We start from the raw sequence: 11,949 nt of genomic DNA on the forward strand, positions 1-11,949 counted from the left end.
ACACCCTCTGTCAAATTGTCACACCCACATTGAGGATGCTTCCTACGCCCATGGTGTAGCCCCATCCACGGCTAACGTTTCCAAGTCAAGTATTATGTATGGTAGCAGCAACACACGGAGTTAACTCAATTATANAAATCAGTCCACATGGATAGGAAACTAAATACTTTTGCACATATCTTGTGTCCAATATGCTTTCTGTTTTGGTGGTCATGCCACAACCGTGCACGTGAATGCATGCACGAGTCATGGTAAAATATCCGGATTAAGAGGTTGCTTTTTCTTTGCACGGCATGAAAGAAAGGCCAAATGAATGGGGTGTGATTTTAGTATTTTTAAGCAGAGGTCAATAATTTGTACGGCCCTCGGAGGATGTTGAAAAAATTGAAATGGCCCTTGAGAGGAAAAAGGTTCCCCACCCCTGGATTAGAGGTAACTGAGTTATTTATTTAGTTAAAGGGAGGGGGGAGCTCCAACAAGCCGTTTAGGACAGAGAGTGAATACACATACTATAAAGAGATGCTGTATGAGAAACCAATGCGATTTTGGAAAATTGCACAATATAAATATATTTTAGTATACCTCAACAATGGAATTATGATCAGTAGAAATGGCCATGACATGGGACCTTTAAAAATATGTAAGAATTACTCCGTCACATAAATACAGCAACCCAAAGTCACAGCTTTCATCATGAAAGATGATTTTATAAAAACGTATATTTTTGGATCAGACATCCTAGTTTACAAGTATTTATATTTAGCACTTTCACAATAGCCTGTCAGAAAATACATTAATAAATACATGCTACTAAAACAGCTTTAAAAACAGTTATGCCTCATTCATTACCAAGATGATATACTCTGAAACCAACTCATCCTAAACACTCTCAGCCTCCTCGCAATTAGCTCCATGATTGTGTGCTTGTTGCAGGTCGTCAGGCGCTTTCTGTTAGCCTTTAACTCATGCTTTAACTCAATACTCACAAAACACACAAAACACACACACACACACACAATGATGCAACTGTGTATCAAACAGTCTGTCTAACAACATGGAGGACACAACGTTGTAACGTGTCTTGTGACATGAGGAGATATCAGGGAAATAATCCCCTGGGTTTCCTACTGGATCACAAAAAGTTGTGCGCATGTTTTGTTTTGTTGTAGCTACTTGTGAAGAAGCTAAGTGGCTAAAAGGCACCAGAGTTAGCAGAAAGCTAGTTAGTAACGTTAGCTTAACTTACGTGCAGCAGCTCCGGAAGTTTGAGAGATAGTTCGGGATGAAAAGTTGAGAAGTCTCTAACCCCTGGAGGAATCCTGGAGAAAGTATTGCTGGTGTTGAATGAAATGAAGGAGGTTTGGTGCCTGAGGTCTGCAGACTGACAGGATGGATGAAAGACCACTGTACCCACGTGGGAGTCGGTCGAATGTGTACGCATGCGCAGTAGTTACCTACTGACTTTACTAAGTGTGAAGTTTGTAGTTGTCTAACAAGCGTGGAATAAGTGTGTCGACGATATTTTGAATGTGATTCATGTTTTTAATTCTGATTAATTACAATATTGTAGTTTTACTAAAAACAATGTGCTGGTATTTATATGTTTAAGGTCCATCAGGAGTTTATTCTGAACAGCAGAGGGAGAATTTAGATATTCATGATGGGAAATAAAATGGCACTGCTTTATTTTACATGTGAACATATTATTACAGACAACGCTAGCAAAGACGACACAATAGTTTGTAAATTTCATAAAACATAAAAAAATATACCACAACTTATGAAGTGATAAAACTTTTCTTAGATCAATTATTTTTTTGGTGTTTTAGGAGTGTTTGAAGAGTGGGGGCCAGTTGGACTAATAACTTCAATATGTATCAAGTCCTTTTTACAGGCCTAATGATACTGAAAGCCATATTTCACATCGAGTGCTGATTCCAGATTTCAGTTCTGAATATGTCAACATAAAAAAAAGGCAATAACAGCTAATTAAAGATATTTTTGTTTCTACCTGTGATAAATGATTTCAGAGATATGTAAAAATATCTGCAGTATGCGCACACAGCGTGCTTCGGGGTGATTAAAGTGTTGAAAGAACAGAAGGAAAGCACTCCCACACATTGAAGAGTCACAAGCTGCAGTCTTAGATATATTTAATAAATTAAAGCCAAGGTACAAAAAAAAACAATGTACATTTCATACCCCCCCTCCCCTTCTTCATCCACTTCTCTTTCTTTCAACTATGACAGTGTTTTAGTATCCTAACTCAGAATGACAACACAATACAGACCGAGGATCGTCCAATTATTCTCCTTTTAAATTAGACTGAGGCGCGACGCTCACTCCGGAGCCGAGTCCTGCCTCGGGTCTTTCTGCAGCGTCTTACACACTGGATATGTTTGTCCCCCTGAACCCCGAAACCCCCCACGAAACACACACACATGCTACATGTCTGCAGGCACCTCGGATAAGACAGAAGGATTAGTCTGAGATAAAGTTTAGCAGAGACCACAAGGTACATTTGGACGCTGAGTGTTATTAGATATCAACTGGTCCTGCTGATTCACTAAACAGTGTATTCTACAGCCGTCACATGACTTCACCGATGATGTCTCTGGCATAATGGATGAGCACAGAATGTCAGTGTTATTTCTTGTTGCAAATGCAGAATAACTTTCTCAGAGATGTTACGGTGTGATACTGAACTCTAATCCTTCTTGGTCCTCTCCAAGGCAGTGACCCGATGGATGAATGACTTTTGAGTATTTGCTGTCAATAACAGATAGATGGATAGATGAATCTGCTCAATGATTATCACTGGCTGGTCATTCCAGATGATAAGGAGGTTTGAATAGATGGCTGTGATTGCAGGTGAGCAGCAGAGGTGAGATAATGGACGTGTCTGATCAGTCTCTAAGAAAAGAGTAGTTTAAATGAGTGTGGTTTGAAGAAATGAACCAGCTCTTTGTTAAAAAGACAGGAGGAAGTAATGGATGTGTACTGTAGGTCCAATATAAGTGCACTAAACAAGTGGAAAAAGATACATCTGTGCACACGCAACCTCTCATACGTACGGGTATGAACACACGCACACACTCACATACACAGAAGTGTTCGGCAATAACTGTTAATATGCACACCTTGATTAATATTTTTGCACGATTACAGTGACTAAGCAGTCCTTCGCCAGGATTATAAATCCCTCCAAACACTCAGTTCCCTTCTCAGTTTCTATCTCCTGCCTCCTTTCACTGCCAGCTACTTTAGATCCATTTTCCCTCTAGCCTTCGCTGTAGGCAGTCCTGCTTTATCTAAGGGACCAATGCATAGAAACCTTTCTACGATGCGAGGAGACTGCAGTTTGACTGGGTGGGGCTGAGGTACATGAGGTACAGCCCTGGTTACAGAGGACAGGGTGGGAAAGCAGACCGTTTATAGTCCAGTGATGCTTTTGTATAGCTCTTTCTGTACTCTCCATTAAAGGCATATATAACAAACAGGGAAAAGGACAGATTCACAATGATAATTTGGCAAATGCAGAGATCACAGGGGGATGGTTGGGAGTACATATTGTGTTCATGTCATCCTGCAGAATCCCCTACTGGCATTGGTCCTTTTCTCTTCCCATTAGCAGCAGCAGGACTGACAACCACCATCTTTCTATATGTGTTTACATATACATTTATATAATTCATTTGATTTATTTCTGAAAAATAATGTCAAGTAGCTACGTACGATACCACTACCAATTTCATATGGATGCTAATCACCAGGAAACAACCTAGGAACCACAGGAAGATCTAGAAAGGCAGAACAAGACAGAGATAGAGGAGGCAGCATGCTGGGGGTGCTGCTCGAAGCTCTTCCAAAGAAATCAGAGGAGAGAGAAACAATCAATCTTATAACAGAAAAAAATCTGAGCAGAGAGACCAGCCTCCCTAAAGCCACCGGGGATTTAATGTGTGTCCATTAATCCGATGGCAGGTCCGTGCTGGATTGGTTCTATGTCTTGTCCTGCAGCAGGGCGGGTTTTTCTTTACAATCATTCAATGATTTTTGAGAGCTGTGTTGTTGTGGCATCCAGCTGTTTGGCGCTGAGGGGCAGAGGTCACGGTTTGGTGAGAGTTCAAGGGTAGAGTTTCAGTATTCAGCGGCGTACTCTGTACCGTGGAGCCCTCTGCACAGTAGTGTGAACTCCTTCACTATGTCCTTCATCCTCCTCTTGTTCACTCGCTCTCTGCAGGACAGGGGGGGGCAGTAAAGAGAGGGGCACATATACACAATTAGATTATGCAAAAAGTAATGTGGGTGACCAACTGGTTTGTGTCATTATCCAATAGAGTGCCTCAGGAAGGAGCGTAGAGTAAAGGTTCCTATGTCTCGAAGTTAATTGAGTACATCTTTTGAATATATATATATATATATTAGGGCCGGGACTTTAACGCGTTAATTAAGATTAATTAATTACACAAAAATTAACGCAAAGTCCCGGCCCTAATATATATATATATATATTCAAAAGATGTACTCAATTAACTTCNACAAAAAACACCTTGAATTTCAGGCAGGGCGCGGGGCTCCGTTGGCAGGGCGCAGCGCCCCGCCAAGACAATGGTAGGGGAAACACTGGTTTGTATTACAAGATGTGTTTCTTCTCGTCTATGAACAGATGATTAGTCTTCGGAAAGCCTGTTTGAGTGTGTAAAGAGAATATGTCTTGTTATTTTCCAAACCCAAGACAGTTGTTTTCCTCTCCTCAGGATGAAATAATGTCGTTTGAGACGGATAAGCAGGCGGTGTATCTGCAGGTCTACAGGCCGGTATATTTCCAGCTGGTGGATGTTCTGCTACACAAAGCCCAGTTCCCCACGGACCAGGAGTACGATTCCTGGTCGTCGGATGAGAAAGAGCAATTCAGGATCTATAGGTGTGTATTTGTACATGTGTAGGCCTGACGTGTTATACTGTGTTCTTCTGTGCATGCTCATTTCTGCTTCACACTGTTTCGCAAGAGCGTTTCAGTGACAGTTGTAAGCGTTTTAGAAATGACTGGATGATTGGTCAGCATGAGTGTGTTTTGCTCTAATAGACTCTCATTGCAGCTGAGAGGGCAAAACCTGCGTGTCAGATAGATTAACAAATAATAATCTGAGGTTACATACTTCTAAAACGTGTGTGTGTTCTCAGGGTGGATATCTCAGACACACTCATGTACGTGTACGAGATGCTGGGAGCGGAGCTGCTGAGTAACCTGTATGAAAAACTAGGAAGACTGTTGACTAATACCGAGCAGCCCACTTCATGGCAGGTGGGTGACACATACACACACCAGAAAAGAGATAAAGAGAACTATTTTCAGCTTCTTTGTTGCACTCAATCCAGTACTGAAATGTGTCATAGCAGATTTGTTACGACAGTACTTTGTTTTTCTATTTTTCACATTACTATATTTATTTTTGTTTGCAAGTCCACTTCATCAATTCAAATAAACCTAAGTGAAGAGTTTATTTACAGGATTCAAATATGTGGATTTTCGGTTATTTTCCATTTCTGCTGTATCTTTTTTTTATAACTCAAACTCATTTTTCAGTTAAAAACAAACTAACCTTCCCCTCCTCCTCCTCCTCCTCCTCCTCCTCCTCCTCCTCCTCCAGCACACAGAGGCCTTACTCTATGGCTTCCAGTCGATAGCGGAGACGATAGATGTGAATTACTCTGACGTCATCCCCGGCCTGATAGGACTCATCCCCAGAATCAGCATCAACAACGTGCAGCTAGCAGACACAGTGATGTTCACTATAGGTGAGATTAAAAGGATCCCAGCACATGTTATAAAAGTCAAATTGATTTTTAAAAAAAGTGTATTTTCTGTACAGGGACACAAATATTCTTATTTAGTACCCAAACTTGTGATCTGTGATCTCCTCTAGGTGCGCTGGCTGAATGGTTGGCAGACCACCCGGTGATGCTCAGCAGTGTCTTGCCCTTGGTACTACAGGCTTTAGGGAACCCAGACCTTTCTGTCTCATCTGTCTCGACACTGAAGAAGATTTGTAGGGAGTGCAAATACGACCTTCCGCCCTACGCAACAAACATAGTAGCTGTCTCTCAGGTACTTGTATATCTATTTTTAATATATTTTCTTTACCCAGTTCATCAAAAATGAGAGCCAATTGCTGCTTTTGCAGACTTTTTCTTATGTAATCCTGCTTTCCAGAAATAACATTCACTCTTTGAAATTACTTCAGTGGTATTAGTTAATTTTTACATCTAATTTTGGCTTTGTTGTGCTTTCAAAATGATTGAACTGTCACACTGACTTTCTCTTTTCTATCAAGGAGGTGCTTATAAAGCAGATCCACAAGGTGAGTGTGTTCTCTCACATTCACTTTCTTCTTTGTAAGAATTGTGTTACATGTTTCCAGCCTGTAGTTTAAAGTACACATGTTATGTGTTGTGAAATCACTTCAAAAGGTGTGTCTGGATGGCTTGAAGTGGGGTTGTCTTTGGTACTTATTCAAAGTCAGTGAATTACCGACGGTAGATGGCCTCACTTCAAAACATCTGAACGATCCCAATTAGCTCACGGCCTCCTTGAAGTGAAGGTTAACCTGCGATCATGTTTTCTCGCAGACGAGTCAGTGTATGTGGCTGATGCAGGCGCTCGGCTTCCTGCTCTCCGCTCTCCCTGTGGAAGACATCCTGAAAAACCTGCACTCTCTCATCACCCCCTACATTCAGCAACTGGAGAAGCTAGCAGATGAGACGGTGCGTACACTGAACAACATGTAACAGCACTCACACACAAACACTGAGTTAGCCCAGCTGGACTCTGGCCAATAGGAACAGAACTTGTTTCTGTTTGGTGACACTGCAGTGGAACATTTCTCTGCGGGACCAGATTGGATTTGACCCTGCACCATGGGCTAGTGACTCACATGGAAGAAGTGAAGACACACTTTCTCTCACACACACGCACACAGCACAGCAGGGAAGACTATTTGAACTCAGAAAAAACAGACACACTTACAGTAGGTCATTTTTACACGTGCATGCACCAAGACATGCAAAAGAAAATGCTTTACCCTTTTCTAAATGTCAGTTCTACTACAGCCACATCTCTGGATGGTTCGGATGTGGAGCTAATATTATCTAAAAATACACAGTTTTGATATATTGTTATAAAAATAATTTCTCCTTATCCCTTGTTCTGACATCAGTAAAGACTTCAGGCGGGGTGGACATGGATGTCAGCTTAGATGAAGCTTCTCTAATTGTGTCGGTCCCTGACACACACACACACACACACACACACACACACACACACACACACACACACACACACACACACACACACACACACACACACACACACACACTGTCTCAACCATCCTTGCAGACTTCCTCCCTCTTATTGTTTATTGTCTAGATCTGTTATGTATTGGCATTACATCAGACTAGGAAATCAGGTGCCGTGTCTCTGGAGGCAAACAAATAGTGGCACCTAGTGGCGGAGACCCTCGGGTTACATTACATCATGGGGGGAATGACCGGGCCTGCCTGCAAACACAGATGAAGTCACTCTAAATTTGCACACACTGTTCTTGTTTTAGAGCGAATGTACAGGAACAGCATCAGCATTGTAAGGAGAGATGTTGATGTAAGAGTCCTGTTCGTAGTCTTTTGGCTCTGTGACATCACCATGGAGACAGAGCAGTGATTTAAAGACTGCTAGTGAAAACCTAATTAACCTGAGGTGTCACTGAATGTCATCGCTGGTATGACAATGAGCAATTACCTTCTTTCTGTCACATTGTTGAAACAGCTGCCTGGTGACTGCTGGTTTTCGAGTGAAAGCAAAGATTTTCTAGAACAAATTGACAATTCCAATAATCAGTTTCTTTTGTTCTTGTTGCAGCCCAATCCCTCCAATAAATTGGCAATCATCCACATCTTGGGGCTGCTTTCCAACCTCTTCACTACGCTCGACATCAGCAAGCAGGACGATGAGTCAGCAGACGGCTCAGCACCAGCTGTCAAAACTGCCCCTCCTCCACCAGGACCAAACCCAGTCAGTAATCACACTCCTTCATCATTGTCATCGTCGTGTCATCGTCAGGCTGAATCTATGGATGATAGATATTTACCTTAGGTTTAATTAAAAGTAGCAATAGAACTTGTTTTCTTTAACTTATGATGATAATAATAATTTAGTTGATGTTGAATTCACAATGATTCAGGGCTGTGTAATTATAACAACACCTAGGTTTGGATTGGTTCCCTATGACCTCCCTTTCATTATGCCACTCTGTCTCCCACTGGGTATGAATGAAGGATTTACGGCAAAAAGCCCTTGAAAACAAATTGCAGTACGCCCTGTTCCGATGAAAGTAGCTAGATGAAGTCATACATTTCCTCCGGGACGTTGACAAGTTGTCTTTTGCCGCTTTAAAGGCTTCGTAATCCAGCACACTGCAGTTTGATAGTGATGGAATGCAGTGGTGCACGTGCTGCTCGGAGCAATGTGAGCGCCTCCCCCCAGTTTCGCTGGTTAGAGGGATGACGGTGCTTTCTCACTCAACCATAGTCTTAAGTCATTCTGCTGATAGGCATGCACTCATGTGTAAATGCTAAACGCTACTACTTATTGAGGACTGTCTTTTCCTTCCTGTTAAAGCGTTTTACTTTGTGTTTTCAGGTGGTGGTGGTTTTGCAACAGGTGTTTGCCCTCATACAGACGGTACTCGGTAAGTGGCTGAACGACTCGCAGGTCGTAGAGGTGAGTCTTCGTCACGTGCATCCACGTACTGGCAGAACTCTGTTTGTATTTTGTTCTTTGAAATAAATCCGCCCACATAATAAGATATGACATTTCAGTAAAGCCGATCTCATGTTGTCCCTCAGGCGGTGTGTGCCATTTTTGAGAAGTCAGTGAAGACTCTTCTCCACGACTTTGCTCCCATGGTGTCTCAGCTCAGTGAGATGCTCGGGCAGATGTACAGTACCATTCCCCAGGCCCCAGCCCTCGACCTCACACGACAGGTACACACACACACACACACACACACACACACACACACACACACACACACACACACACACACACACACACACACACACACACACACACACACACACACACACACAGAGATAATCAGCTAAGCGCCAGTCAGCCCAAGGTTAATGAGGATACAGTATAAAACTTCATTCACAGTTACAGTATGTATTGTTGACAGTCCTCTCCAGCATCATTGGTTTGTCCACATAATCTACACTGGAAGATGTAATGTGAGGGAAACCTTATTTCTTGTACACATGGATTGTAGCTCATGATCTTTGGATTCAGATTAATTCAATCAAAAGTCCAAACTGGAACTGGAAATGATGTTTGAAAAAATACATAATAATAAATCTGTTTCCACAGCTGAACAAGAACCTTATCTGTCAATTCAGACACAAAAAACTGGGCACTCACTTCAGAGCTTGTTCTCTCACTGTGCCTTCAGTCCAAACACTCTGACAATAAAAACTTTGCAGGGTGCAGAATTTAGATTTCTGAATCACCAATGCTCTCGAAACATATTCAACAAGAAGGCAATCCTGCCAGTTTAAAATACGAGTTACAAAGAAAACAGTGATTATTTAACCACTGCAATACTTGAATGATTGTAAATGAATTGTGGAGTGCCTTCTTCTACAGCTGTTTAGTACTTGACATATTTGATCTACAGTTGAATACACAGAGCAACCACTCACCTCTTATTTCTCACACAGAAATATGACTCAGACCAGTCTCTGTAACACAGGTTTCTGCAGTGCATGTAAAGACCACCTATGGTTTCCTGCCGTAGTCTGATTTCCTATAGTGTGTGCCGGTGAACTCAGCGAGTGTCTGATTTGAAGTCCTGCTGTTTCAGATGGTGCATATCTTTGCCAGTGAGACAGACCACTTCCCACCCATCAAGGCTCTGTTTGAACTGGTTACCTCGGTAACGCTGTCCATCTTCCAGCAAGGTAGGGGGTCCAGCAGGGGCGGGAGTGTGAAAACTGTCAAATGTATTGAAATCTGTGGTACCTTTTTAAATTCTGGTCATATTTGACATTACAGCATCCAACACATTTGTAAACAATTATAAACAGATTGCTTAAAATCAGTTGTTTATTATGACGATATACTCACATTTGTTTCTGCGATTGAAGACCGACACGATGATGCTTTTTCAGACACAGAATAGGATACAAAAGGTTGGAGGTCACTGGGCTACGTTGCCACAGTCGACCTTTAAATGTTTGCTCTCATTACTCAATAATGGAGGTTGTTCGTCTGCTTGATGTTTTTGAAGTATCAAAAGTCTCAACTGATCAATTTATCAATGCTGACTGTTCCGTTTCCACTGATAAGCATTGATTCAATCATTGTCAAGACTAATGTTTTCCATGTTTACCAGTCCAGTATTTGCTTATTTATTTATTTGGATTTACTGTTTCAGTGTTTAGGCTGCATGAACATGTCTTTCATTTTGTGAAATGTTGATCAGAAGCTTCTCAATGTGCGTGACCCCGGGGATAGTCTAGATCTTTACTTAACATAAAAGGGACATGAACGAGATGATAACATTTCATCCTCCAAAACTTGGGTTAGGATTCCAGCGCTGTCTGCCTCCCCCCTTTCCTTTGTGTTGTCCCCCCTTTCCTGCTTTGACTGGTTTAGTATTGGCTGCCTCTCCTCCTGCTTCTTAACTTTTCCTTTTTTGAGCAGGTGCCTCTCAGTAGACAGTATCAGGGCAGGAGACATTCACAGCACAGAGACCACTAGCTTATTCAGTTGGCTGACATACACTATAACATGGCAGTGCCGGCCAATTTGCTCTGTTTGATCAGGGGTGGTAGTCACTCCAACATTAATCTTAGAGGGATAGTTCATCCCAAAATAAAAAAATACATTATTCTTACCTGTTTCCCTCTAGATTGTTTTGGTGTGAGGTCCAGAGTATTGGACATATCGGCTGGAGAGATTTCGGACTTCTCTCAAATATAATGTAACTAGATGTAACTTGATGGTACGAAAGGTGTCAAAAAGAGATTGGTAAAACTGAACAGCAATTATTATTGTTATGATTATTATTATTATGATTATTACTCAAGATGACTTTGTGTAGTTTCATGTAGGCACTATTTTCTTTCTATAGAACTACATCCTGCTGGGTGTAGCCGAGTGCCATCTGGTTCCCTTATATTAGAGAAAAGGCAGACATTTCTTTAGCCAACATCTCATACCAAAAGTTCTAGATGTCTCTTGATATATTGCACTTCATGTCCCAGGAAAAAATATAGATTTTTGATTTAGGGGTGAACGATCTCATGTAAGGCGTCTGAGAAAAAAAACAATGTTTGAAAGTCAGGAATCTCAAATGTCCAGAAGCTTCTTCAGGAAATGTGTGTTGTAACTGTGCATCATTCTGCAACACTTTAAAAAGTCTTGTAGTCTGTGTCCAGCACAAGGGGGGGAGGTACTGATATCAGAACATATCCTGATCTTTGAGTGTGATACAGATGGCTATGGGCTCACCTTTGAAGCAAAGGGGCTCTGACTGACCAGCTCTGAATGGACCCTCGACAGAAACCTCCACCCCAGAGGCACCGTCTGAGAGGAAATGTGTTTCTTCTTGTCTGATCACATTGATGCCAGCGGTGCCTCTGGGGAAGGAGCTGGGGGGGGTTCATTCAGGTGTGGTGCCTCTTTCCCTCCAAACTGTAACAGTAACAGAGGTGCCTCCTGGGTTCCCACTCCAAACCCACTTTTGTTTCTTTTAGGTTTTTTTATTTTTCTCTTGTTACTTCTTTCTTTCTCTCCAAACAGACCCATGTCTTTGTCTTCTGCCTGTTTTCTGTTTTTGGTTGGTCTGTTTTACCAAGTCTCTGCCAAAGCTTCATATGCCCCCCCCTCCC

At 41.9% G+C, this 11,949-nt stretch overlaps 2 protein-coding genes across 2 annotated transcripts in view; one reads left to right on the forward strand and one right to left on the reverse strand.

Annotated features, from left to right (window-relative positions):
- The window catches only part of pfas (phosphoribosylformylglycinamidine synthase), a 20,884-nt gene extending 19,477 nt beyond the window's left edge, over positions 1-1,407 (reverse strand). The window contains exon 1 of the mRNA XM_010787039.1: positions 1,247-1,407. The gene's annotated coding sequence lies outside the window, so the exon portion shown is untranslated. The remainder of the gene's footprint in view (positions 1-1,246) is intronic.
- A 1,448-nt stretch (positions 1,408-2,855) lies between these two features.
- Positions 2,856-11,916, forward strand: LOC104959193 (importin-13-like). Its single transcript, XM_010787060.1, has 12 exons — positions 2,856-2,884; positions 4,085-4,118; positions 4,761-4,927; positions 5,188-5,308; positions 5,655-5,802; positions 5,931-6,112; positions 6,339-6,365; positions 6,634-6,768; positions 7,919-8,071; positions 8,699-8,779; positions 8,905-9,042; positions 9,918-11,916. Exons 1-12 carry the CDS (start codon positions 2,856-2,858, stop codon positions 10,098-10,100), a joined length of 1,398 nt encoding a protein of 465 aa, XP_010785362.1. The 3' UTR covers positions 10,101-11,916.
- Positions 11,917-11,949: the final 33 nt, after the last annotated feature.

The sequence above is a fragment of the Notothenia coriiceps genome, unplaced genomic scaffold, assembly GCF_000735185.1.
Source record: "Notothenia coriiceps isolate Sejong01 unplaced genomic scaffold, NC01 NC01_scaffold00029967, whole genome shotgun sequence".
In the NCBI taxonomy this organism is placed as follows: Eukaryota; Metazoa; Chordata; class Actinopteri; order Perciformes; family Nototheniidae; genus Notothenia; species Notothenia coriiceps.

What these genes read in the sequence shown, in the direction of transcription:
- LOC104959193 (XM_010787060.1), top strand. Translation starts at nt 2,856, where the DNA reads ATGGCTGTGATTGCAGGTGAGCAGCAGAG. An exon ending in GAGCAATTCAGGATCTATAG is followed by an intron (nt 4,928 to 5,187) that starts GTGTGTATTTGT and finishes GTGTGTTCTCAG; the next exon opens with GGTGGATATCTCAGACACAC. An exon ending in CTCCACCAGGACCAAACCCA is followed by an intron (nt 8,072 to 8,698) that starts GTCAGTAATCAC and finishes TTGTGTTTTCAG; the next exon opens with GTGGTGGTGGTTTTGCAACA.